This window comes from Athene noctua, chromosome 3 (assembly GCF_965140245.1).
Source record: "Athene noctua chromosome 3, bAthNoc1.hap1.1, whole genome shotgun sequence".
Classification (NCBI taxonomy): domain Eukaryota; kingdom Metazoa; phylum Chordata; class Aves; order Strigiformes; family Strigidae; genus Athene; species Athene noctua.
Window position 1 is genome coordinate 88,392,685 of NC_134039.1, and position 27,851 is coordinate 88,420,535.

Below are 27,851 nucleotides of genomic sequence, written 5' to 3' on the forward strand. Positions count from 1 at the left end.
GGGAGCGTCCCAGCAGCCCGCTGAGCCCACGCTGGCAGCAGAGCCCGCCGGCGAGCCCGAGGAGATGCTGGAAGAGGCGTGCTCCTCTGCTCAGTGGCTTTTAATTACAGAAAAATAATGACAATGTTGATAAATTTATTAACCACTCCCCTGATGATCAATTCAGCCAGTATTTGTCCAACATGTGGAGCCTTGGCAGCCTCCCAACAGCAACCCGAAAGCTTGACTGTTCCCAGGCAACCACAGCCTCAGGGTTCACACAGGACAACTTTACAATATTACCACATTTTCAATAAAAATTCTGCTGTACAAAGGAATTTCAAGTTGACAAATAAACTAAAGTTAATAGTAAGTTAAATAGTATTAGGAGGGCCGATATTGACTGCCTTACTTCCATATTTTACCCAGTTAAAAAATTAGCATTTTTCTTCTATTAGCAACTGCAGTTTGCAGGCTGCTGCATTTAAATACTGCAGATTCCTTTGGGTCTATACGGAAATTTATATCATGCTTCCCACAGAAAACAAAGACCCTGAGGCGGAATGAGATTACTTTGGTCGCAACAGCACAAGAAGTAGGAAAAACTCTAAACCAACCCAGTGAAGAAAAAGGCAAGAATTGAGCGTGTCCATGCAGTAAGAATCTGGGGAAACGCGGTGGACTAAAAATGGTCTTAGAACCATATAAAAATCACAGCTTCTTGGTGCTAAGAAAGGCTTTTCACCAAGAAAAAAATGGTCACTAACCATGAAAAATGTTAACTATACATTCACTTTGGCCTAATGCAAGCTGAAACAAGAATATCAAATAAATGAACACGGTTGCAACTCTAAAGAAGAGGTGCAGAGCCTTCATCAACAGCACTAAGAAGGAAAGGGAGGATTTCAACAGAAGACATTGAACATTAACAAAGAAATGTGAAGAAAATGTTTAAAGTATGCTTTACTTAATTTCTAAGGTTTTTTGTTATCAAGTTCAAGGCCAGGTTGGATGGGGCTTTGAGCAACCTGATTTAGGTGAAGATGTCCCTGCTCATTGTGGGGGGCTTGGACTAGATGATCTTTGAAGGTTCTTTCCAACCCGAAACATTCTGTGACTCTAAATAAAACACTTCACAAATCATTTTACACTGTTACAAATATGCATAATTTACAATGACAAGCCCATCCTGAAGCACGTGCCTTAATTCCAGATACGTAGCATATATTAGTATTTTGCTCAAGATACTTAGCAGAACCAGCAGGTGAGCTGGCCCAGAAGACAGCAATTTGGTGACAATCCTACGCAATGAGGTGGTGGCAGAGGTATGTGTGCTCTCCAAACTGAGGTGATCTAAGCTGCTACCGCTCATCTTATTGTCTGTGCCTTGCTTGAGAGGCCTCAGCCTCTGACCACCGTGGAGAGATCCCACCGCGCACACAGAGCCACCACGTGCTACCAGCCCAACCTCCAGAGCCACGACGTGCTGCCAGCCCAACCTCTAGAGCCACCACGTGCTACCAGCCCAACCTCCAGAGCCACGACGTGCTACCAGCCCAACCTCCAGGGCCACCACGTGCTGCCAGCCCAACCTCCAGAGCCACGACGTGCTACCAGCCCAACCTCCAGAGCCACAACATGCTACCAGCCCAACCTCCAGAGCCACCACGTGCTACCAGCCCAACCTCCAGAGCCACCACGTGCTGCCAGCCCAACCTCCAGAGCCACGACGTGCTACCAGCCCAACCTCCAGAGCCACGACGTGCTACCAGCCCAACCTCCAGAGCCACCACATGCTGCCAGCCCAACTTCCAGAGCCACGACGTGCTACCAGCCCAACCTCCAGAGCCACCACGTGCTACCAGCCCAACCTCCAGAGCCACGATGTGCTACCAGCCCAACCTCCAGAGCCACCACGTGCTGCCAGCCCAACCTCCAGAGCCACCACGTGCTACCAGCCCAACCTCCAGAGCCACGATGTGCTACCAGCCCAACCTCCAGAGCCACCACGTGCTGCCAGCCCAACCTCCAGAGCCACCACGTGCTGCCAGCCCAACCTCCAGAGCTGCCACACGGTGCCGGTGCAGCCATCAGACCCATCAGCCCCCACCGGGCGCTCCCGGCACGGCCGCCAGAGCCGCCACACGCTCACCCCGACATCGCCCGGGCCAAGCTGTGTCACAGCCTTGACTCTGCTCTCCCTGCAGCAGCTACAACACATTCTTACATGGAAAGTCACAGCAAAACACTACTAAGGGGAGAGCACGGAAGTGCTTTGCTTTACTGCAGCGGGCACTGCTGCCCTAACTCCCATCTCGCAGGGGGGCTATGACCGCTTCCCACCCCCCGCTCCCCCCGGGCACTCCCGTGTGCACCCGCCCCCTCCTCCAGCACCCTCCACCCCTCGGCCCTGTCATATCCTGCTCAAACAAGGGGGACAAGTGACTTTTAGATTTCTCTGGCCGTTTTCCTCAGTCCTTGTTTCGGGGAGCTACAAGCCATCTCTCCCAGGCCCATCCCGAGCACGTGCTGCCCCCAGCACTTGCTGCCTTCCCCCAGTCACTGCTCGAGTCTTCCTCCGCCCTGACAGCTCATCACAGAGGTCAATTTTGTAAAACAGTGGGTATAAAAAAAAGTATTAATTTCCATCAATTAACCAGGAACAGTGAGGAGCCAATCAAAAGCAGGGAGGAGGATTTTGTCAGATTAGCTGGCTGTTTAATTAATCAACAAAGCCTTTAACGATGCCAGTGACCTGTGAATGTCAGGACACATTTAGAAAAACAGTGGTCTACAGCGAAAGTGAGCTATAAGCCCAAAGCAGTTATGGACTGTTTTATTAAAAATAGCTTCATCAGGAAAAGCATGACTTCTAACAGACTGCCAGAAGTTTTCTTTCCACTGAGAACTGTAAAATTACTGGACCATGGGAATGGACTAGATGCCACAGTCTAGAGGCACTGTTTAATACTGCTTCATGACATTTGGTCTGCATGACTTTAATTAATCAAAATTCTCATGGATATGCCACCATCATACCAGCTGAGGGCTGAAGGAATGTATATTAGCAACAGTAAATACTGTCAAAGACCTGAACGGAAGAATGAGGTTGGATGGCATCTGGGGCCAATCAAACACTGAAGATATCAAAAGGAAGTAAGATGACACTTTTAATAAAGTTCGCATCCTAAGTAAGCAGGATGTTATACCATCAAGTATATATATATCGCGAGGTATACATCAAGTATATATATCACAAAATGCAACGTTTCTAGACAATAAGATGAGTCTCAGCAAAAACTAATCCTGTTTTGTAAAACTTCCCACACACACATACTTGGTGGAGGAGAGAAACTATGCAAGTTTCCACGCCTGATAATGACCTACACATGAGATAGCAAATTAGAAATATAACCATCAGCAATAAGGGGGAGAGGGGGGGAAGAAAAAGAAATGCTGTGAAAAAATGCACTCTGTCAGATCACAGAAAAGGGAAAAGAAATGACCCCAATCCAGCTCCAGTTCAGCTTCATTTGGAGCACCAGTCCCTAAATTAATCTGTGCCTTGATAAACAAGCACTAGCAGTGGGAAGAAACACCATTTAGCTTTAGTCGCTGGCAAAGACCCAGCAAGAGCAGGCGGCCAGCACAGGGCTGGGCCAGGCTGACCCCACGGCAAAGGGCCTGAGGTAAAGAACCGTCGCAGCGCCAGGTTTATGATCCCCTGGGAGACAGGAGAAAGGACGCCGCTGCTCCAGCCCCTCCACCAGCACGACACCAGCTGCTGGCACAAGTCAACACACAGACCCTGCGCTGAGGGTCCCCCCAGTCTGTGACCACCGTAGGGCAAAGGGTCTGTGGGGAGCAGCTCCACAACCCTCCGTGTGTGTCACAGCGCCCGGCGGCACGGCACGGCACGGCACGGCTCCGTGGGAAACGCCCCAGCAGGGACCGGCCACAACCTGCAGGGTCCTGCCCAGCACCGCCACAGCGAGGGGCGTCCCCCAGGGCAGAGGCACCCTCGGGCTCTGCCAAGGAGGCACGAGGCACTCGGAGAGCAGGAGAGAGAGCAACAGCTCTACAGATGCAGCCCAGTATCGCCAGGAAGCACCGTTGTGCTACGGGAACAAGTGGCCCCAAGTCTGGGACCCAGCCCTGACAGCTCGGGATGGGCGGCCTCGCTCCGAGCTGCTTCCCTGCTCCGTGCAGAGGCCGCGCTCAGCGCTGCTTCAGCGGGCCCCGCAGGACGGTTGGGATGTCGAGGTGGTCCAAGGCATGGGAAGGCAGCACAGAACCCTTTTACTCCTCATCTCCCAGCTCCTGTCGCTTTGTTGGTTTTTCTAAACAAGCACAGCCCAGCATCCCTCATTCACACACACAAGAAAAGAAATGGGTCTCGCACAGGAACACTGCAAGTGCCCAGAGAAGATACTGGAGGACTGCCGGAGCTCACTTCTGCAGCAGTGGCAGAGGCAGAGGCAGCCAGCCCTCTCCGGAGAGCTGCAAGCCAGCCCCACCATGAGCCGTCCCCACCATGAGCTGGCCTTGCCGTGAGCCGGCCCCACCACGAGCCGCTCTCCGCAGGAGCCCCAGGACAGCCACCAGCTGCCCAACCTCTGTCCCCGGGGTCACCCTGGGCAGCTCGAGCCACTGGGGACGGGCAGTGGGGCAGCAGAGCCACCCACCGGCAACGGCCGCTTGGCACCCACAGCACCAGCCGCTGTGATAACGGGGCCGAGAGGCTTTTCCAGGTCATCCTGGGGAAGGACGCAAGGTGGAAGGAGACCCAAACCGAGCTCGCGGTACCTAACGCTCTCTGAGGTGAGTGAAGTTCATGTCTGCACAGCGTGCAGTGCTGGAACCCGAGCACCCCGATCCCAGAGCTGCTCCCCAGCCAGTCTCGGCCCGAGAGATGCTGCTGTGCACGTCCCCTTACAGCACAGAGACTGGCAGCGTGCTAAAGCCTCACACGGGGAGAGAGCAGCCGATGAGAACAAGACAGCGTCTGAAAATACATCTTCCAACAGCCAGGGACAGTAAAACACACTGTCATCTCCCCCAGAAGCAAGTCACCTGCTTCCCTGGGATATTTGGGATGAAGAGTAAGTATCGATGTGACAAGTTAGGCTGAGAAAATGCTTACTGCATCTTCTAATTGATTTGGTTCTTGAATTTGGAGCTCCATTGCAAAGACACTACACCACAGAACGACTCAAGTACATGCATTTAAGATGACGCGTTAGTGTTAGAACTTTTCAGTATCAGAAAAGTACTGAAAAGAATGAAAGGAATTCAGGAAACAGTTTATACTTATTAATCTGAAACCACTGACAGAAGGGAAGGTTAGTAAAACAAATATTAAAACACAACAATTACTTTGATAGATCACTACAGTGCTGTAAAGTTACAAAGACAAATAATTTATGCTTATTAGTAAAGCTAAGTCAACACTCCTGCACACCCTTTTTTATGCAACATATTAACTGGAAAAAAGCTTATACGGAAATGTAACTTTAAGCAGGAAAACAGAAATAGAAGTAAGAACATTTGCAGGCTGGAAAATTTGTCTTTGTATGTATTCATGAAACACGAAGTATACTGACACTGCAACCACAAATGAGAACCTGGTATTGCCATATATACATAACACTATCTCTGACAATTAAGAATCCATAAGCCAGCATGACCAATTAAGGTTGCTGCAAAGCTACAGGAAAAATTATCAAGGTCCCTTGGACTCAATTACCCACAGCAAGCGCGTGCTCTTCGTCCCATATTTCACTGACGACTGGAGCGGCCGCTCACTCTGCCTGTGCCAGAGGAGCCCGCGGGGCCGCCCAGCGCCGCAGGAGCCCGCGCGAGGCCGCTCACACCCGGGACACTCGCAGCCCCCGTCCCGAAGCCGTGCCAAATCCCAGATCTCGTCTGACTCGTCGCCGCGTGCCAACGCGAGCCCACAGCACGCGCCCGCGCACAGGCACCCCGTTCCCCAGGGCTGCGGTGACCCGTCCGTTCTCCCCGATGCTGCCCCAGGTGCAGGCAGCGTGGCCCGCAGGGTGGGCTACCTCCCTCCCCCGGGGCCAAGCCATCACAGGCTTAGCAGCCCCCCAGCCAGCCCCATCTCCCATTCCAGCCCCTGTCACAGGGTGACTGCAGCCTCTGTGCTCATCCCACGGGTGATCGACTGACCAAACCCAGGGAGAGGGAAGATGAGATCTCAGCTGCGAACGGCTGGGGAAGGAACTCTGCTCTGAGGCAAAGCGAGCGGCACGCGCTGTCCTGCGACCCACAGCATGGCACATCATGAGATACCAAATCCTCACAAACAGCCGGTAAACCGAAAGCCAAACTGAAAACGGTGCCAAAAACTTTTTAGTAGGTAGTTTGCAAAATGTAAATTTATGGATCCAATTCTACTGACTTTTTGAAAGAAGAAACGAGCAGGCTGGAGATGAAGCAGGAGAATCTCTGCTATCAGAGATGCCTTTTCTCAAACATGCTTATACGCTCTGCTAGGCTTCTCTTCAAAGAAACACACAGCTGAATGCATGGTCACAGTACCAAGAGGTCCCTCACTGGCAGGGAATGGGGGTAGGTGGTAGGAAAAGTTTTGAGATTTTGTATACATAAGTTAATTTGGAAGTAAAAAGTATAAATTGGAGATCAAGATTTCTGCATGAGAAAGCGCTCTAAATGAGTAACCGGGATGTGAAATACTGCCAGGCAGAAAACTCAGTTTCTCATAGCTGAAAGAAAAAAAAATTTAAATGCAAGATATATTCTAAAACTCTGCTCTGTTACCTCTTTTGTAACTGCACTGCTGACTTTGTAATCTGGGATTTAACATTTTCTTTTCCCAGCATAAAGCTCATGTTTTCACTCTGAGCTTGCCTACCGTGTAAAGTGGATTTGGGTGAACCAGAACCATGCTATTCTTTCACGAGTGGTGACGCCCCACAAACCAGGCTGAGGACAAATCCTCTGAGGCCTCCGCAAGTTTAGGAGCCCAGGAATTGGGGAACACTTGCCATCAAGGTACAGAGATCACCCAAGCTGGCCCATGGTCTTGGGGGCACAGAAGGTGTCATGGGAGACCTGGGGCCACGGAGGAAGAGGCGTCCAGCGTGCCCAGGGCGTGCAGAGGCACTGTCCCGACACCTGGCTGCACCGCGCGAGAACAAGCAAACAGACTGGATCTTCACCCTGGCCACCCCCTCGCTGCTCTTGCCACGTCCCAGCCAGGTGCCGTAGGCCAAGGTGAGGACAGACATCCCCCTCAGGGCTTGCTGCCACTCGTTCCTCAGGCTGGGAGAGCTCTGTCCGCTCCAGCCAGCTCTGTCCGTATGTCCAGCAAAGGACAGTGCTGCCTCACAGCCCTCTCTTGTCTCTGACAAGAAGCAGACAGCAGACAAGTGGCCCAAAGTTCTAGAAAAAAGCCCATGTTGCCATAAAAATATCTGGGATGAGATAGGAAAAAAGGAGGGAATCCACCACAGAACCAGCTTCTACAGGATATTTGGCAAGTCCAAGTTTGAACATCTTCAGATCTGCAGTTACTTACAACTTACTGCCAAACTCTCACCTTTGACGTAATCTCACCCACCACAGCAAGAAGGACCTTCACACAATTGGCTTGCACAGTCCATCCATCCACACATCCATGCACAACATCGCAAGTTCTTAAAAATATACTGTCTAACTAAATGCATAAAAACTTCCTGACACAGCTAGCGACCGTCAGAGCGGTGCTGGGCAGCGAACTCATTTCCAGAGCTGTACACAACACGTACTCCAATTCCTCCCTCTTAAAGCCTTTTCTGTTAACTTCTTGTACGGTGTTTAGTCCCTGCATGACACTAAGAAAGAAATAATTTCAATTATGTTTCTTCAGCATTTGTGCAGATACCCATTTTTGAGGTATACAATTCACACACTCTAACCGCAGGCTGAGAAATGCTGGGGACAGCAAAAAAACAATTAAAAGCCAGAGGTGCGTGGTGAACGGCGCGGCAGGGCGGTGAATTCGGACCAAGCCCACGGACAGCCCCTCTCTGCACGCACAGGTCCCCAGCCCTCCTCCAAAACCCGGGGAGAAACATCATGAGTCACCTCACCCATGCTTGATAAAACTGTAGTCTGCAAACGAACAGCACGCTCTCATGTATTACACTGAGTCTCTGTGAAACGTGGGAACAAAGAACTCTAACAGCGTGTACTTTATGAAAGGTTACCTTGTAAATATATTATTACAATTCAATTAACTTACCGAGGGAGGGGGTGAACGGCACAGAGGGAGCTGAGGCTGTGCCGCGGGGCGAGCTGAACCCGGCGCAGGTGAGGCGACCCCCCCCTCTCCCTCCCACGAGCGCGGCGTTTGCGGGCGACAAGTGGGATCAGGGAGCTGGTCCAACAGCAACGAAGCCCAGAGCCCCATCGCTCCAGCCACACGCTCAGATAAACCCACAAGTGGTCCATTACCAGATCAGATCCACAGCCACCAGCAGCGGCGCCAAGCCATTAGCAGAGAGAAGCCCTAGCGTGAAAGCGTGTCAGGAAATTTTTCAGACATAATTTAAAAATTCAGGGACACTCCTGACGTCCCTGCAGGCACCACGTGGGCGCTGAGGAGCCCTGGCCATGCCTCAGCGGCGCATGGCAGGGGCCAAATTGGAGCCACAGCCCTGGCCCCAGCGTGTGAGCAGGAGCACCGTGTCCCCGGGCGCTGGCGGGTGGTGGCACCCCACAGGGCTCCGCGGTACTGGGACAAGTGCCCCCAGAAAGGCACCGCACCGGACAGAGGCACCCTGACGGGGTGCAGCTGTCTGCCCAGGGGTGAGGGCAGTCGGCAGCCTTCACCACCCGCTGCGCCCAGAGCCGCTCGCAGGGGCCGAGGCCGTGCCCGGCTCCCGCTGCCAGCCCGCGGCCAGAGCCTGGGTGCGGGGGCAGACACCCACCACCCGACGGCACGCAGGCACCGGTCCCCAGGGCTGTATCTGCCCGAGCCGTTACTTCTGCAGCACAGGGAGCAGCCGGCACTGACCTCCCCCTTCCCCAGCGCCGGCGGGGGACGCTCCCCCCAAACCCACGGCCTCAGGGAGCGGAACGCGCCGGCCTCAGCCCACACCAGCTGCAGAAGAGCCCCTCTGGACGGCGGTATGGAGCGGGACGAGCACACGCAGCCCCGGCAGCGCAGGCGCTGGGCTCGGAGGCCCAGGCAGGGCTCAGCAGGAAGGAGGGGGACGCCGGGGGGTGGGGGGGCTTTCCTCCCAGGCCCACAGCAGCGTCACAAATCCCCACGGGCAGGGATGCTCCTTCCTCTGCTCGCACTTCCAGATCTGCCATCGCACGTTTTCCTTGCATGCAAATAGAGTTGGCGGAGGTTTTGTGAAGAAGTGGGTCTGCAGCACTGTTCATTTTTACTGTAAATTTCCTATAATTTCTGTGGGTTTTTTCACCTAAGATTTCATATCCACCTTTTTTTGGAAATGCGATAAATAACTTCAGATGATCTGGGCATCTTCAGCACATCGGGTGTCATGTCACAGTGCTGCCGGGCACAGGAACGCCAGCAGCTCGGCAGCTGGAGACAGCAGGAAGCTTCTTTTGGGGCTGATCCACAGAGAACCATACATTAAAAATGAGGCTAATCTCAGAATTTTCCACCAACCCAGATTTTAATAAAAATAATCTCCCCTGGAGATAGCTGTAATATAAAGCTCCAATACTGCTTCTCATACTGTGGCCCATGCTTTCTTCCCAGTAACTGTGAATTATGGCTCAATTATGTTCACTTTGCCCTCTAAGCACAGGCAACGAAAGAGAGGGAGGGCTGCCCTCATGTCTTCTTTCCAAAAAAAAATTAAGTACATAGCACAGGCTTGTGCCTGCTCCTGAGCTCCTCATGGCACAAGCAGGACCTCACACTCGCGGTGCAGGCTTTGTGCAAGCACCTTCCCTCCAGGATCTGTGAAATCCACCCTGCACCGTCTGTGTCAGCCACAACAAACCTCCAGCTCCCAGAGCGGATCGACGGTTGAACCTTCGAGCTCTGGCATCTACAGGTCTGCAATTCCTAAGGGATCAGAGCTCAGAAAGACGAGAAAAATGCCCGTTTTGACAATTTAGCCTGAGGAAAATGCATCCCCTATACCCTTCATGCCTTGCTCGCTCTAAGTTCTCCACCATCCATTTCACTAGCAGTCACGTACACCATGTGCCCCAGAGCCGCCCGGTCTGCTGGTTTCCTCCACCACCAGCACCGTCACCTCCCTCGCAGCAGGTCCACGCCACGGGGCTGTGGTGGCATCTCCTGCCTCCACCACCTTCTGCCTGGAGAGCCGGCTCCTGGGACGGGGAGCCAGCAAAGCAGCGACTGCCGGAGAGACCTGACGGCAGAGACTTTGCAAGGAAAGAGGTTTTCTCTTTTTAAGCAGAAAAAGCAACAGCAAGGAAAAATTCCACTCTGGTCAGAGCAGCCAGTCTGCGCTCAGGGCACAGCTCAAGCCCTGCCCAGGCTGACACCCACCAGCCCCTTGCGCCGCCCTGCAGGCACCCTCCCCTCCTCCAGATGGGCTCGAGGAGAGCAGGCCTTCACAGCCCACACGCCAGGCTGCCTGGAACGGAGCCGCAGAAACAACCCTGTGTCCTACAACTCACAAAGCCAGAAACACAGGAACAAATATTGCAGAGCACAGAACATGAAAGTGCTGCAGGCAGAAGCTCCTGCAGGGGCCTGAGGTCCATTGTGCAGGCCGTGTCCAGCACACCCTGTGACAAAGCTGTGCCCTCAGACAGGGATGGACAGAAGCATCAGCAAATTACCCAGGGATGCTGGAGGCCCTGGAGTGAACCCGACAGGCAAGAATAAAATGCAGGTCCCATTTACATGCTCAATGCACTTACGAGCATGTCCAGCTGGAAGTCAGGGAAGCAAAAGCACAACCCATGTTAATGAGAGAAAAATTCTAGCTCGGTGGTGTGGTCATCATGGATGAAACCTCTTGCTTCTCATTTCTCTCTCCATCACCTAAAACCTCCACCATCACTGTCTCTGAGCCTCCAAGGAAGAACTGCACCTCTTCACTCAGGCCCTGCGCTGCGGGTGCTCAGCGCTGCTTCTGGCACCCGCCCTGGCACAGGAAGGCACATCCCAAATTTCGGGGCGAGGGAACTGCTACTGACTCGCCGCACAGACGAGCTCCCTGCGAGGCTGAACAGCACCACCAAAAACAGAAACAAACATGAACAATCAGCTCCAGGAAAGCACCCCTGCTCCTGCACCTGCTTCCAGCAAAACACGACAACAGGGCGTGGCGATGACCCGCGGCGCAGCTCCAAGCGCCCACCCTCGCCCCTCCGCCCAGCCCTGCACCCCCCAGCACCCGCAGCCTCCCAGCAGGACCGTCCATGCACCAGCCCAACGCCCTGGTGGCAGCAGTGCCGGGGACTCTCTAGCGCCGCGCCCGCGTCGGGTCCCGCTCCGTCCACAGGCGGGGAAGAAGACGGGCTCAGAGCAGCGCCCGCGGTGTGGCAGGGACGGTGCCGGGGAGCCACCCGAGCCGCTCCCCAGGACCCGCAGGCTCCTCTCGAGACCCTCGGATGCCTCGAGGAAGCTCCTGACTGCCCCAGGACTAGACAGGCCCCACTCCTCAGGCGTTTTTCAGCCCCTAAACCAGAGGAAGGTCTGGGCACCCACAGCTGCGCCCCCAGCTCAGGCGTCCTCGCTCCCGGGACCCAGCCCAGGCAGCCCCCGCCGAACGCCAACAGCCACCCCAGCCACCCGCTGGGGGGGGCAAACCGCAGCAAACCGAGCTGACTGCCTGCCCCGTTGATAAGCTGAACCCGCTGCACTCCCACACATGGGCATATTTATGTGGCTTTCTTTAAATCATTTGAACAGCTTTACGCAAATAAATTGCATTTATTCAAAACAACTCATTAAATAATTCACCCACAATGTCCCAAAGGACGTTGCACGACACTTGGCATCTCAACTTCCCGGTCCCTAAAATAATCAATCACAGCCACAGACCCAACACAGTGACCCGCAGCTCTCCCGCTTCAGGCAAAAGCCTCCCCCTCCATGCACGTAATAAAGCAATGTGGATTGATTTAAGTCAATGTGATCACAAATTTTAACCATGTTAAATCAGCTGGTAGAAAATCTGGGTATAAATAATCGTCTGATTTTGTTTTGCATTGGTAGTCCTTAGCTATCTTCCTAAAGAAAGGATGAGTCGGATCAACTCATAACCATTATATTAGATTAATTTGCAATTTAATACAGACATTACAATCAAAAGTGCTTTTTCCTAAGTAGATACACTGTAACTGTATTCATCTATTTAAGCAATTATAATGAAAAATACAGATTCAATTTTTTAGTTTTAACCAAATATTTTAGAAAAGATGAGTAGCAGATTTCTTCATAGAGGATGAGAAGTTTCTGACTTGTGACTTAAGTCAAAGTGGACCGACATAAAAATTGGCATTAAAATGTGTTCATTTAGCACATTAAAATATTTATCAGTTCTAAGAAATTAAATACAACTATTCTAAACTACCTGTGCTGGATTCATAGGAAATGTGTAAGCAACCAAAATACCTCTTGCACCTACAAGCAGCAGATGTAAAAAGGGACTTTTATCAAGTTACTTAACTCTTTCTTCACAGCCATCAAGATCTTAGTGCTGGTGGGTCTCACCCTCTTTGAAATTGCCTTTAATGTCTGAAGTGGAAGAGGAAAGCAAGTTCTTTGCAGCTTTCTCAGCCTCCACCTGGCTCCTCACCTCGGATCCGCTCACTGGTGAGCTGAACCGGCTGAGATGAAGGCAACACCTGCACTGATTTATGGCTAAAAGTTGGGCTAGTCTCTGAACTAGTTTCACACGCTTAGCCAAGGGACTCTTGGGGCACTGTGTGCTCAGCGAGCCTGGTGAGCTGTGCCAGTACCAGCTGTCAGCACGTGGCCCAGAGTTTGAGCCACTCTCTGGTGGTCCACGGGCAACAGGCAGTGCCGGAGCCAGCAGAAAGCCCTGCGGCACAGCCCGCCGCGGGCCTGAGCACCACATCAGAGCTTTGCATCTTGCGACCGGGTCTGGGCCTCGCTGGGGCTCCTCCGAGCACCCCGTGCTGCGTCCCCTTGCCTGCCGGTCCCACGGGCTCCAGCACCCCAGGCAAAGCAGGGGTGGCCGCGGGGAGCGGGGCCGAGCTCTGCCCTGCTCCCCACACAGGCTGCAGGGGTGAACCAGCAACGCTGGCCAACGGGCTTGGCATTAACCGCAGCGCCTTGCTGAGAGATGTGACCCACGCTAACGGGGCGTGCAGACATCGGCCACCACCCCTCTGCTCCTCACCTCCCTCCAGGACAGGGACAAGCCGACACGCTGCTGCAGACACGCGCGCGGGCGCCTGGGCTCGCACCAGCTCCGCAGCGGACGCCGTGCCGGCCAGGCCTGCGCGGCACGGACCCCGGCCTGCTCGGCTGGGCGCGAGGGGCCCTGCACTGAATGCACCGGCTTGTGCCGAGCAGCTCAGTCCACTCTTCTACAGATCCTACCATCTGGATGCTGATAGAGTGCTCAAACGTTTGTGTTAGAAAAACAGACACAAAAAAGCTACAAAGGGACTTTAAAATATGTCAAGCTTGGTGCGGCATTCAACAGCAACAGTAATGAAGCACGGGGCTGCACAGTGAATACGGAAGATAAAAAAAAGCAGAACAGCTGCCTCATTCACTGAGCACTATTAATCTGATCTGAAAGAGGCCGAGTTCCTATGGAAAAACAATGTGCGGCTTGTAATCAAAAAGCATCTCAAAGCATGTGCGTAAGTGGTTTGATTCTCCCCAAAAAGGGGTGAAAAATCCAATACAAGTATTGACAGCTAGAGGTTTTTACAGCAGTAGAAAGCAGATGCTTCGGTCAAGGATCAAAGTTTTCAGCGCAGGTTTAGGTCATTCCGGAGGTCAATCCCTGACCTCCAGATCTTCCCTCTGCAGCAGTAAAGTTCTGATTTTCTTCTTTTTTTTCACTGCTCACAGACAGAACAGAGCACGGAAAAAGGAATTTTAGGATCTACATGGTATTGGGAATCCAGTGAAGCCTGGGACAGAGGAGAGGACCCTGCACGGCTGAGGGCCACGCTCCTGCCCCTCGCCAGCCGCCTCGCCAGCCGCCGCGCCAGCAAAGCCGCAGCGCAAGCCCCACTCCCCTCACCCTGCTCTTTTCTGTCGGCTCCCTCCCCTCTCCAGACACAGAAACCAGCCTGCTGCACAGGCTGGCTCCCACGGCAAAGCAAGGCCTTTCCACTCCGAGTTAAAAATTACCTCAGAGAAGATAAAATGCAAGAACATGATTTTGAGCTTTTAATTCCTGCTTTGTGATAGCAAATTTAAGGACCTAAGCAGAGTGTGGTGTGGGTGGGGGTATATTTAAATAGCTGGCACCATCCAGGCTGCCAGAAGCCCACAGCACATCCCTGGTGTCAGTCAGTATAAACACCCAGGATAAAGCCAGACACCACCTCTCTCGGCCTCCCCCCACCCACCCCGCAGTCCCGGGGCCTCGCCAGTGCCGGCGCTGGCTCCACGGGGCAGGAACGGGCCATCCTGTGGAACGTCTGTGGACACCATTTTACAGCAGATCCAGCTGAACGCAGTCAGAGAGGAGAAGAGCCTGCGCTCCCCAAGGAAGAGGCAGCTCACGGACACGCTGGGCTGCTGCTGCCACCGAAGGGCACCCGTCTCCTCCCTGGGCTCCACCATGCACCCTGACACAGCACAGGGAGCTGCTGCAGGTTAGAGCTAACAGGGGAAAATCTTATTTTAACCTACAGCAGCCCCTCAGCCTGGCTTTAACATGATTTATAAAGGAAAAGAGTTGCCAGCACACAATGGAGAAGATAAGCCCTTGGAAATCTCTGGGAGGAAGTCTCCTGAGCTGTACATCACTGTTCCTCCAGATCTTTCCAAGCTATTTCAATAAGCTCCAGCTCTCTGATAGTTAGCAGCTTCCTAAGTACCACTCGTCTGCAAGAGGCTCTTATCTCTCTATGTATACATTTTTCATGTGATGTGCTGAGCCGTGATTCCCTGGAACGAGTTTTCCCTGCTTCCAGTGAAAAGGTAAATAGAAAACCTGTGCCTCATCACCCTGTGATTACAACCACGGTGGCAACTGGCCATGTGGAGGGCGGCTGGTGCTGCCCACCGCTCGCTGCAGAAGGCCTTTTCCCAGGGGATACACCCCAGGTTCAGTCGGACCGTGCAGGATTTCAGCGCCAGCACACACCACAGACAGAGAGGACTCTGATGATGGCTGGAAGCACTTCTGTGCTCTCCTATGATTATTTCTGCATTGCCACCTTCTCCTACCACCAGGCCCCAAGCGAGGTTGCAACTCACTTCCAAAACGTTCCTGCTGCAAGACTTCGGGAATAGATTTTCAAATGTGTTTTAATGATACAGACCCACAATTTGTAACTATTTCAGAGAAACAAACCTGAGCTTGCTCATGTTTCTGTCTCCTTAAAAAATAGACTATAATCTCATAAATCTTGTGGGTGGTTTGGATAATTTTATCCTGGGTCTCCACCACCCCCTCCCACAGAGCAATGCACAGCCAAAAGCTGAGCTGAAATGGCTCTTCCCGAAGGATAAGCAGCTGCGGGCCGAAGGCAGGGGCAGTCAGGTGAGATGATAGAGAAGCTCCACCATCATCAATCAGTAAGGATCCTCAGGGCTCGCAGATCGGCCTCCCCTTTCCTTCGCCCAGGCTGACGCTCCCTCCCCGGGCAAGGGCCAGCACCAGCAGCTCACACAGGCCCTGGGTAATGGAGGCGGGGAGGTTCCCAGGTTATCAAACTCCAAATAAATTCCTATCTTGGGAGTCACTGCTGAGCCCAGGCTGTCAAAACAAATCATTCCCCGCCCTACAGCCACGGCGCTGGTCCGTGGCCCTTAACGCCCGCACAGCAGTGAGAGCGGGCGCGGGGAGCTCCGCGCTGGGCACCGCTGCCGCCAGCGACGCGCCCAGCTCCTGCGCCGCTGCTCCCGGCACTGGCCGCGGGGAGCGGGACGCCGGCCTCACCGGGAGCGGTGAAACGCCCGGGCACGCCGGGCCCCGGGCTGCGGCCCCGCTCTCCCGCGGGTCACAGCACCCTGCTCACCCCCCCACGCCGTTCTACACAACCCACGAGCAGGGTCCCACCTCAAACCCAGCCCCGCAGTGCTCTGACACACACGAGGGCAGGCGGGAGCATCCGGGCCTTGCCAGCAAGTGTTAAATCCCGCGGGAGATGATCCCTGGAGCCAGAGAGGAGAGGGGCGTCACTTGCCAGCCTGGCTGTCTGCAGGCGGCTGCTGAGCACGGAGCGCGCTGGCTCTGCCCCCTCGTGAGCTCAGCACCGCGCAGTCCCTAATTACACCCTCTCACGCCGCGGCTCAGAGACTACACCGCTGACCAGATGATTTTTCCTCCTCCTCTGATATGACAGCAGCCTCTCATATTTTTCTGTGCAGCAGCAGCTGACGGTGAGGAGGGATTCTGTGCAACTGAGTGTTGATTCACATCTCAGTGGATATAGGGCAGATCTACCCAAAGCCTGCTTGGTAACTCCATCAGCCCCGCTGTCCTGTGGGGAGCCGGGACGCGCCAGAGCGCAGCACTGGCACCACGGCCCCAGGAACCTTTCCTGTTCTGCCAGCACCTGAAACCACCCTGGGAGCAACATGGATTTGGGACAGCAATTTCTATAAAGCATACATGCCAGCAGATTTTCACTACACTTTTTACAATCAGATTTTTAACCCACAGCAGATGTTAAGAATCATTTCATTCATCCTTTCCTTATCAATTACTTCCATGAGCTCAGCAGTTCTGCCTGCTGAGGTGTCCACAGCCAGCACCATGTTACTGAGCACGTGGCATCTGCACAGCCGTGCAGAACACAACTCCCCGTGGCCGCAGGAAAGCCGCCAGTGTGAGGGACTGCACCTTGCCCAGGGAGGCAGAGCGGGCTGCGGGCAGGTCTGCTGCAGTGCCCGCCAGCGTGGTGCTGCAGTGGCCCTCCCAGCTGCTGCACAGGAGCTGCTGCGCGCCCGCAGCTGCCAAGCCAGCGCAGGCAAACCGACGGCCTGCACCTCCTCCCGCCCTGCTTGCAGCCACAGTCCGGCCGGGGCTGGGCCGTCACAGGGGACAGAGCTCGCTGCAGCGCAGCAAGGGGCTTCGGCACTCCCTGGCTCAGGAGAGATGTGTCCGCCAGCATCTCCCATGTGCCCCTGTCTCTGCTCTGCTCTTCCAGTGCAGCAGGTAGCGTGTTTTACAGACACAACAGCCCTCCTTTGCAACTCACCTGCTCAGAACCGGTGTCCCCCTGCAGCACCCAGAGCCACGTCCGCGAAGGCGCCGCAGCCGCCCCCCACCCGCCCTGCGCTGACCCCCCCAGGCCTCCCCTCCGGCTGCAGCTGGTCCCGGTGTCTGCGGTGCCGGTGTCTCTGCCGTCGGTGGGCAGCTCGCTCAGCCACGGCTCGGGGCCAACGCACCCCCGCCGCCGGCTGCAGGGACACCGCACGGTACTGCCTGCGGGACGGGCTGCAGCCGCGCTCACGGGCTCGGGGCACAGGGAATTCACATCGCAGCCCGAATGAACGGCAAGGCACGCCGTCCCTAGCAGCCTGCTGCCAGCCCTGGCTAAGCAGAAGTTCAGGGAAACTTTGCCTCTCTCTCTTTTAGAATGTCTGTCTTCACTTCCCTTGGCTTAAGTATCAGTGCTGTGTGCACTGGTTTTCAGGCTTCTCTTTCATTTGCATTAAGGAGTTAAGAAACCAGAATATTAATCTGAAGTATCAGGTGACTGAGAAGAGGGATGAGGGCAGAGGCTCCTCTGCAGCCACAGAGGGAAATGAGCAACTCCATGCCGGCCTCAGCAGAGACCTCAGACAGACTCCCACAAAGGGAGCTGGGTGGTCCCACGCCCACAAGGCCCTTGGTCAGGCGACAGTTGCTCCCCCGTCGCCCACACATGACCAGAGCCCTGCTGGGGAGGAGCCCTCCCGCAGGCCAGAGGCCAGCAGCGGAAAAGCCGTGCCAGCCCCGCTGCCTGGACACCACGGGACACCCTTCCAGAGGATGCGGGTCCTTCGGCATCCCCCGGGCGTTCCCGGCTGTGACACATCTAACGGGCCACACTTTGCCGATGAGTCCAAACAGAGATGCAAATCCACCTCACGGACTGTGGTCCTGCCAGCCGGGGATGATCTGGGCTGACCGCGCCCGGGCTGTCACCACGGGGCTGCTGCTCCCACACGCGGCAGGAGAGCGAGCGGCTCCCTCGGGCACTGCCCGTGCTGCGGAGCCCGGAGCCCCCTTCCCGGAGAGACCCCCGACCCCGGCCCCGCGCCCCTCCAGCACAAGCTGCTTTCTGTCCCTCCTCCCAAATGAGCACTGCCCCTCAGAGGGCCTCCTGGCTCTCAGGATCACTCTTCCCCTTCACTACAGCACCAACTGTCCTTCCTCCTCCTGCCAGGCCACCAACGTCACCTGCCCTGACTTCGCTCACCCCGGGGGTCCCAGCAGACCGGCCACCCCGCTTGCACCCGCCATCCCCCAAAACCTGCTGCAGGGGCACAGCACCCACAGTCTGGGCGGGAGGAGGAGGAGCTGGGGTCCCATCACAGCGGACCCCAGGGCAGGCTGGGCAGCCCAGGCACCTCCCAGAGAGCTCAGCCCCGAGACACCCAGGACACTGGTACCTGAGAGTCCTTCGGAAACTGCCGAGGGGAGGGAGAGTGAGGAGGCGAGGACCCAAACCTGAAGCAATGAGATGTACCCGCCTGGGGGCACCTTCTTTTCCCCAAACACTGGCCTTGAGTGCCCCAGCTGCCACACAGAAAGCTCACAGAGGGGAACGGGGGACAGCAAATTTGGGGCACCAGGAAAACCATCCAGCTAAGCAGTGGAGTCGCCTGCCAGGGGCCATGCAAGACAGGGCTCATCAGGCTGCAGGGCATCCTGTGGCTCCTGGCCACGGTCCCGGGCACTCCCCAGCACAGGAGCAGTGTGTGCCAAGCCCTGCTCGTCTTCCCCAGACCCAGCCCCTGCCCAGGACAGCCCACAGCCCCGTCGCCTGCAAGGCTGCCCCATGCCCCCAGGCTTCGGGAGCCACACAACTGCCCGGGGCAGCTCTGCCTGCCAGAAAGGAGGGCCATTCCAGGCTCTCGGTCAGTGCTCCGAGAGGTTTACAGCCTGTCCCCAGCAGAGCTCTTCACCTGCACAGCAGGGCATGAGAAAGGGAGTCTCCGTTGGTAATTGAGATGCGCTCCCTTCCCACCCCAGCACAGCGCACGGCGGAAGGGCCCATCCTCCTGCCCAGCCCCACCTGCCCCCCTGCACCTCACGTCTCTGTGCGGAGTAGGAGACGTGTCCTGGTCCTTCTGTGTCCGGGTTCCATTTCTCAGGCTGTCTGTACGGGTGTAGGGGAGCTTAGCCCCTCTTCCCTGAGCTCAGAGCGGGTGGAGGTTGCTCAGACCATTATTTCACCTGAAGTGCTGGCCCATCACCAGGACATAAAGAGCGATGTGCCTGGAGAGCCTGCCTTTTCAGAGACAAGGTCACAGCCTCGGGTGGAGATTAGCTCCCAACAATGGAAACCACTAACAGTGAATTCAAAGGCTTTCAGCTGAACAAACACAGTGATGGAGAGTTGCAAAGGGACCTGAAAGAGACTTGGAGAGGACTCCAAGAGAGCTGGGAAGCTTGAAAAGTCACCTGCTTCGCCGTCTGAAAACCCGCCTGGAGACTCCAAACCCTGACAGAAGACATGAACAAACTGAACTTTGCCCAGATGAAGTCCTATCTCTGAAACGCTGGCAGCTGATGGGTCTGACGTTACTGAAAAGCCACCAGCCCACCCTGTGCCTGAAGACCCCAAAAGAGACAATCCCCCTCTTCCAGCAGAGCTTGCTATAGCAACGCCCGCGGCACACCAGCCGTGTGCTGCAGCTGCCAAGCCTGACCCAGAGCCCCAGGGGCACCCGGGGGAGGCGGGTACGGGGTCACTTCAGAGTGTGCAAGGGCTGGAGCAGAAGCCCTTCGGCACAGTCCTGCGGAGGCCAGCCAGCCTGTTCGCCTTGTGTTTGTGCTCATCCTAGAGCCTTAGATGATCCCTGATGCCTGTGCCCCATCGCTCAGAGCCGGCTCAGAGGCAGCAACGGTGTTCCTGCTACAAGGCACGCATCTGACCGCCTCTCCTGCCGGTCCCGCCAGGGTCCTGTGCCCTGTCCCTGCCCGCAGGACATCCTTCCCTCTCCTCAGCCCGCCCGAGCCCCAGTCTGCACCCACGGGCTCTGAGATCCCTCCTGGGGTGCAGACACTGACCCCGGCCCTGCACAAACCCACAGAAGCGTACGCTGGGGAGGGCCACTGCTGCAGCAAAGCCAGACGAGCAAACGCAGGGGAAGGACGCTCCGGGAAGGTGCCTGTGCCTCAGGGTCTTCCCTGTCCTGCAGACACAGACTCGGGGGAAACAACAGCTCCACAGCAGCTCCTCTGAAGTGCAAAGGCCTATCCCAGCCCAGGGAAAAGCGTCTGAGCAGCAAGAGAAGGGTCCCCCCCTGGCCAGAGAGACAGCCGGCCACTGCCCTGCCCCTGCCGTGCCCCTGCCCTGCCACAGCCCTGCCACATCTCTGCCACAGCCCTGCCCCTGCCCTGCCACATCTCTGCCACTGCCCTGCCACAACCCTGCCACAGCCCTACCAAGCCGCAGCAGTGCTGGAGGGGGAGCTGGGCTCGGGCCAGCCGGGTGCCAGCACAACACCCACTCACTGCGGGGAGGAACGGGACCTGTATGGGCCAGGAGCTGGAGGCAGGGAGGAGGTTGACGATCCTCACTGCTCTCCAGCTGGGTGACACCAAGGTCTCTCTGCCCTGTACGAGGGGAGGAGGAGGCAGGGAACACACACAGCTCTAGAACATCTGCCCTGTGAACTCCAAAACTTCCTCCAGCACATCCCAGAGCGCCTCACGGATGAGGCGGGTGTGCAGCGGCGAGCCCAGCAGTGGCAGATGTGACAGGCTCAACTGCTCACTTTCCCCTTGTCCCCTTTCACACTGTCAGGCCCCACCTGCCTGGATGTCACCTTGCAGACAGGGACCAAGCCTCTCTGCTCAAGGCACCAGGACAGAGCCCTGCGAGTGCCCGGGTCAGCAAGCTGATGCGTGGGGACGACGCATGGGAGCCGTGGGAAGTTCCACACACTACACAGTTCCTGTACTCCCTGTCAAGCAGCTGGGTTTTTCCTGCCTCCCTTCATTTAAGTGACAGTACCCCAGCTGGCACAGAGGAGGAGTCTGCAAAACAGGCAGTTTCTATTTGGGAAGTCAGCCCCCACCTGAGCCACAAACCAAGAGCCCTCTGCAGCACTGCTCTGCTCTGAAAGAAAGGATGTCCCTGCCGCCAACCCAAGCATGGGGGGCTGGCTCCCCTCGCCCAGCCACCCCACTGCCCTGCTGCCCGCAGCTCCCCGGGCAGAGGTGCTGCCCTGGTCCCCCACAAGCACCGTGCACAACCCGCCAGCTCCTGCCACCCACCCTGCCGAGCCCAGCCCGGAGCGGCGGCTGCCGTGAGCTCCTCCGCACATCAGCCAGGCTGGCGGGGCAAGGGCTGCGCTTCCCAGGGTGCGAGCAGTGGGGCTCTCACCTGCACCCCCAGCACTGCCCCACGTCCCCAATGCACCCCACTGCACCTCTGCCAGCACCCGAAGCGCTGCCTGGTCGCCTCGCTCAGCCCTCGAGGGCAGCACGGCCACCAGCCCCCAGCCCCAGGCAGCCCGCAGCGCTCCCCAGGGGTTCCTACTGGCTCCCACCCCCAGCTCACCGCGATAGAAAACAGAAACATTTCCACTCCTCAGCTCTCTGATATGCATCTGCCCCTCGGGGAAGGGAGACCTGGGTGGCAGATTCCTGCTTTACAGATGCAAAGATGCTTTGCTTTGCATGAAGTGCCCCCTTCCCCTCACTGCCTCAGGTGATCTTCGGTCTGGCCAGGCTGAGCTGCTTCACTCTGGGACTGTCCCCGGGTTGCAAGGAGGAAAGGGGGGGGGGGGGGGGAGGGGTGTGTGTCTCTCCAGCATTGCTGCTTCTTCCAAAGCCCACCCACACTCCCAAAACAAAGACAGGGAAGGGAGGTGCGGTGTGGTGCCCAAGAACAGCAAAGCAGAGGTGGAATCCATGGCGATGTGCAGAGCAAGGGCCCTCCCCAACAGCCCTTGGGCCCTGCCCCGTGCTGCATCACAGCGGGCCCCGGGGTGCGGGCTGGAGCAGGATGAGACCCGGGTCTGTCCCAGCTCAGGGACGGGTGAGCGCAGGGCTGGTGGTGGAGGGGACGCGCTGGGGCTAATACAGCCGTGAAGGGAAGGAGCGGACACGGCCCCCCCGAGCCTGGCTCAGCCCCGCAGCGGCTGGGGCGGGAGGCAGCGGGTGTGGAGCCCGTCCTGCAGCGCAGGGTGAGCCCTGGCCGGAGCAGAGTCTGTCCCGTTCTTCCACAGCAAAGGCCGCACTGCCTCGCCGGCCCCTGCACTGTGCCTGCAGCCTGCCAGCACCCCAGCCCGGCGCTCAGCACCAGCGTCACCCTCCTCTAGCAAGTTCCCTGGCCCCAGCCACTGCCCCTCCGCCACCCAGCAGGACCCCCACGTCTGCCTCCAGAAGAGAACTCTCTCCCCACCAGAGTGCTCTCGCTTCCCTTAGTCCCCTCCACCCCCAGCAAAGCTCTGCTCCCCCATCTGTCTCCCCTCACCCCTCATCCCCAAGGGGCACCCCCTCTCCTGCCCGCAACGCCTTGTCCCAGAGCACAGCCCGCACTCCGCCGCTAACGAACACCCTTCGTTAGGGCCGCGGTTACGCAGCCCTCCAGCCAACACCCCCCCTGCGCTGACCAGGCTGAGGCTCCAAGCTCTCGCTCCCCCCAAGCACCCCAGGTGACCCCCAGCACTGCCCGCTCTGTGACAGCCATCCCCACACCCCCACGGTTCGCTGCCAGACCCCCGCTGCAGGAAACCGCCGGCCCGCCGAGGCACCCCGGGGCCGCCCGCGCTGCCCCGCACACACCCCGCACACACCCGCCCGCCGACATGCTGCGACGCCCGCACCCGCCGTGTCACGCCTCGGCTCCTGGCGGGTCACACCGGCACATGGCCCGGCACAATCCCCCCGGTACCGCGGCCCAGGGGTGTCCCCAGCACCCCCCAGCGCTGCGCCCCGGGCCTGGCACCTGCTGCGGTCCCACAGCACCTGCGCATGGCTCACCTCGTCCTGCTGCCCACAGCCCTGCCCACACGTCCTGCCTGCACCACCTGCCCGCAGCCCTGCCCGCACCACCAGCCGGTCCCAGCACCGCGGGTCCGTTCTCCCAAAGCACAGCCCCGCCGGTCCCGGTGCCGGAGCAGTACTGGTACCAGTACCGTGCTGGTGCTGGAGCTCCCCGAGCCCTGCCCCGCCGTCCCCAGCACTCAGCGAAGCGCAGCCCGGGCCGGTGCGGGGTCCCGGCGGGGGGAACGGCCCCCCCCTGCGGCCACACCGGGGGTCCCGGAGAGCCCCGGAATGGCCGCGCTGCAGCTGGGGCTGCCCGGCCCGTTCCGCCCCGTCCCCACCGGGCTCCGCGGGAAAAGCGGAGCGGGAAAGTGGAGAGCGGGGTGATGGGGAGTGGGATGATGGGGAGCGGGATGATGGGGAGCAGGGCAGAGGGGGAGCAGGGCGATGGGGAGGGGGGTCCCGTCCTGCCGGGCCGGCGGCCGGCCGCCCCCCCCCGCAGCGGTGCGAAGTTTGCCGGGCGGTGCCGGAGCAGCCGCAGCCGCGCAACCTGGGGGGGGCCGGGGCCGGGGCCGGGGCGGTCACTCACCGTCTGCTGGAGGTCGGGGATGCCGATGCGGACGACGATGGCGCGGGGCTCGGGCTCCTCCATGCGCGCCGGGGCCGCCAGCCTGGGGGAGCGGGGCCCGCCGGGGCCGCGGGCCGGGTCGAGCCGCGTCTCCTCCCGCAGGCCGGCGCCCGGCTCCCCGGCGGCGGCGCGGGGATGTCGCTCCGGCGGCGGCTCTGGCGGCGGCGACTCCGGGCTCTCATGCTGGCTGCCGGCGGGGCTCAGAGGCATGCTCCGTGCGGCGCGGCGGGGCGGCCGGCACCGGCACCGGCACCGGGGGCCGCGCTCACAGCCCGCCCGGGGGCCCTGCGGGGTGAGGAGAGGCGGTGAGAGCGGCCACCCGCGGGGGCACCCGGCTGGACCCCGCGGGGGACCCCCGCCCTGCACAGGGGCACCCCCTCCCCATTAGGGACCACCCCCGGCAGGGGCAGAGCACCCCCACGCTGGGTACCCCCGCAGAGACCCTGCAGGGGACCCCGGCCGGGACCATCCCCTGGCAGAGGCCCGGTGGGGGACCCCCACACCCCACCCAGGCCCCCCCGCCAGGGACCTCGTACAGGACCCCTGAGTGCCCCACATGGCGATCCCCATCTCTGGGCCCTCGCCCAGGAACCCCCAACCAGCCACGCAGGAATCTCGCAGAGGGACCCCCGCAGAGCTCCCCATTGCAGGGACCCCCTGGGGACCCCCCCAAGGATCCTTGTGTTGAGGCCCTTGCAGAGGATCACCCCCACCCTACGTGGGAATCCCCATGTCAGGTGCCCCACACCATGCAGGGATCCCCACACATGCCCCCCCCGACGCCCCAGAGCCAGCAGGGAGGGTCTGTAGGCTGTGCCCTGGGGCAGGGGACGGCTTATCCCCACTTCTGGCACCTGCTCTGCTCCTTCAACCCACTCTCTTCCCTCCGCACCCCCACCAGAACCTGCAGCTCGTCCCAGCAGCCCTGTCCCCGACCTGCAGCCCTGATCCTCCATCCGCACATCTGCCCCCACACAGCCCACGGGGCTGCCGCCTCCTCCCCACCTGGGACCAGCAGGACACGCAGGTGTGACCAGGGGCTCAGCACCCTGCCTGCCTCGGCGCTTTACAGGGAAAGCTCCTGGCTCTGGCCCTGTGAGCAGTTCATCCTGCGTCGCTGCAGCGCTGTCCGCTGTGAGGCCCCCGGTACCCTGCTCCGAGGTCGTCACCCCCCGGCGTGTCTGCAAACAGCCGGGCTGGCCCCAGGGCTGCGGCTCCAGCAGCACCCCCACCAGCCCATCGGGGCTCTCTGCCAGGGGGTTCCCGAACTGGCTCCTCCTTGGACAACAGGATGCAGCGGGGCCCCTGTGCCAAAGCTTTGGGAGCAGGAGGATGGGTGACTGGCGTTTCCGCCCCTGGGACCCGTCTCAGTCAGAGCAGCCACGTACGCACGCTCTGGAGTGGTGGCAGGCGCAGCTACCGTGAGCTCCAGCGTGGAGCAGAGACAAGAAGCTGCCACCACGGGCTGCTATTTCTGCCGGTGCCCCCGACAGCAAGGGCTAATTAAAGCCGGGAGGACCCGCCGGCCCAGCAGGTCAAGCCCTTGCTCCCAGGCAGGGACAGGCCAGCGACCGCCCTGCCAAGAGCAGATGGGATGCTGGGCTGAGCCCTGCGGGACCCTGCACGAGGCTGTGTCCGGTCCACCATGGGCTGGGATTCAAGACTTTAATCTACATGACAATCCTCAAACAGAAATAGCGCCCAAACCACTGAGAGCTGGAGAGATTTACAGTGTGGCCTGGATCTGTCCAGGAAATGACTAATGGCTCTTCCTCCACCCGCCCACCCTGAGGCCAGGGGACAGGCATCAGTGAGAGCCTGACTCTGCCCCAGGCAACTCTCCCAGCTGGAGCAGCATCTGCTCAGCATCGGCCTCTCACCAAGAGAAGGCTGTGTCCACAGACCTGGAGTTCGGGGTCACAGGGGGAGTCTAACGGGTCCTGGGGCACGAGTACTGCAACTCCGCGGCACCAGCCCCACAACAGAAATCGTGGCCTGACCATGACAAACAATGAGATCAGCGCAGCACCAGCCGGCTGGTCTCCGGGCTCCTCCTTTCCTTTGATCCACACCTGCGCCCCTGCGCTGGAGAGCTGTAGGTCCTGTCTGGCTGCTGCTGCTTCACAGGCCCAGCTTCCCCCACACCCTAGACTCCCGTCGCCCCAGTCTCCCAGAGCCGCCCTGGCACGGGCCAAGCCTTTGTGCCTGGACAGGGGAACACAGCACCAAGACAGTTTCAGTCATCCCCAACCAGTCCCTTTCTAAGGTATGAGAAAATATTCTTGACAACAGCAAATCGAGCCCAAACCGTGTCTTTCCAGGGTGCCTGTCCCACAGCAGCTCCCCGGGGTCTAACAACACCTCTCTAGCAGGACACTGGGGTGAGAGGAGACAAGACCGGTGGTGCTGAAAAGCCTCTGGCTCTACAGAGCACCCAGCGGGCCCCATCCTGTGTCTGACTGGGACCCACCAGAACTGCAGCTCCGCAGAGCACGTGCTGGGGCCGAGCAGCTCGTGGGTCTCGGGCAAAGGGATGCAGGCTCTGAATCAGACAAGGCCACCTGGCAAAAGCGAGGGCTGCGGGGAATGGGCTGAGCTCTGTGGCTTTGAGTCAGGGACACCAGGGACAAGGTGGGGCTGGGGAGGGGATGAAGTGGATGAAATGACTGTGAGTCACAAACAGCTGAGGAGCCCCCATCTGAGGTCTCTCACAGCACAAAAGACAAAGGAGTAAGAGTGGTCAGGAAGGGAGATGGCAAAAATATCTGTAGAACAAAGGGCCAGAGAGGGGAGCATCGAAAATCTGAACTGGAAAGCCAGCGGCCATGGCCTGCACATGGCAGAGTCACACCGAACAGCTCGAGGCCGAGGGAAGGGACCTGCAGCCACACAAGTGCAGGCTCGTGGGGCCTCTCCCAGTCTGCCAGCAGCAGCACACCAGTGTCCCGGGACAGGTGAGGGTGGCCCCGCGTTCAGGCAGGCTGGCCCATCCTCACACGCATGCTGAGATGCGGCAGGACCCGGAGGCACAGCGTACGGCCGGGCGCTGAGGAGCGCCCAGCACCCTGCGGCCAGGGGCCGGCACCGCGCAGGGCCCTGGCAGGACCGTCATGACCCACGGGCCACCCTGAGAGCCCGTGGTCTCGAATGGCGCCAGCTGACGCCCCGGCGCAGGACGCGGGCTGCGGGAGGCTGGGTCCCTACGGAGGGTGCAGTGCACGTGCCGCCCGCCCGGCAAGGCCCAGAGATGGGATGGCCAAGGGCCCTTTCGGAAGCCCCTGGTCTGGGATCGCTCCCGCGGCCGGCAGCTTCTGTGGGACGGGCAGAGCCACACCAGGCACCAGGCAAGTGAAAAGGCCCTGAAGAGTTTAGAAACAAAAGCAGGAGGAACGTGACGTTCTGCTTGGAAAAACGCATGTAGTAAAGATATCTCCATTCCCCCAAATCATCAGAAACACAAGCGACACGTGGTCTGGCTGCGCCCTGTGGGCACGTGTCCTCCCAGAGGCAGGCGGGCCCCGGAGCAGGTGGGACAACAACAGCACAGGCTTGTGCACGCCCTCAGAAGCAGCAGAGCAGGAACGCGGCAGGTGCGTCCACCTGCACCCTCCTGGGGCCGGCGAGGACCCGCCAGCTGAGGCAGCCCGGAGCCAACCCAGGGAATACTGTAGGGGTGGACCCTCTGCCCAAGGCCCTGGGGAAGGATCCTGAGCTCTGCCCATCGCCCCTCCGGAGCCATGGCCATGCTGTGCAGGGGGGGCAAGCCTCGCTGACAGCGGGCACCATTCTGCACAAGGCCCCCAAACGCTGCAGCTTCCCTCTGACCGCGCTGCCGCAGAGGCTCCCACCCGCGGGCGCCCTCCCTCCGACATGGCGCCCACGGGGCCTCGAGCAAGAGCAAAGCCACAACTGTCCCGTCGTGCCGCCTCCACCAGTGCAGC

The 27,851-nt window shown here is 58.5% G+C and overlaps 1 protein-coding gene across 9 annotated transcripts in view; it reads right to left on the reverse strand.

Moving 5' to 3' along the window:
- SHANK3 (SH3 and multiple ankyrin repeat domains 3) overlaps positions 1–27,851 on the reverse strand; it is a 351,907-nt gene that overhangs the window by 305,074 nt on the left and 18,982 nt on the right. For all 9 annotated transcript variants that reach the window (XM_074903628.1, XM_074903636.1, XM_074903627.1 and 6 more), the window contains one exon: positions 23,872–24,195. In XM_074903628.1, the coding sequence (XP_074759729.1) occupies positions 23,872–24,120 (249 nt within the window). In that variant the 5' untranslated portion in view covers positions 24,121–24,195. The remainder of the gene's footprint in view (positions 1–23,871; positions 24,196–27,851) is intronic.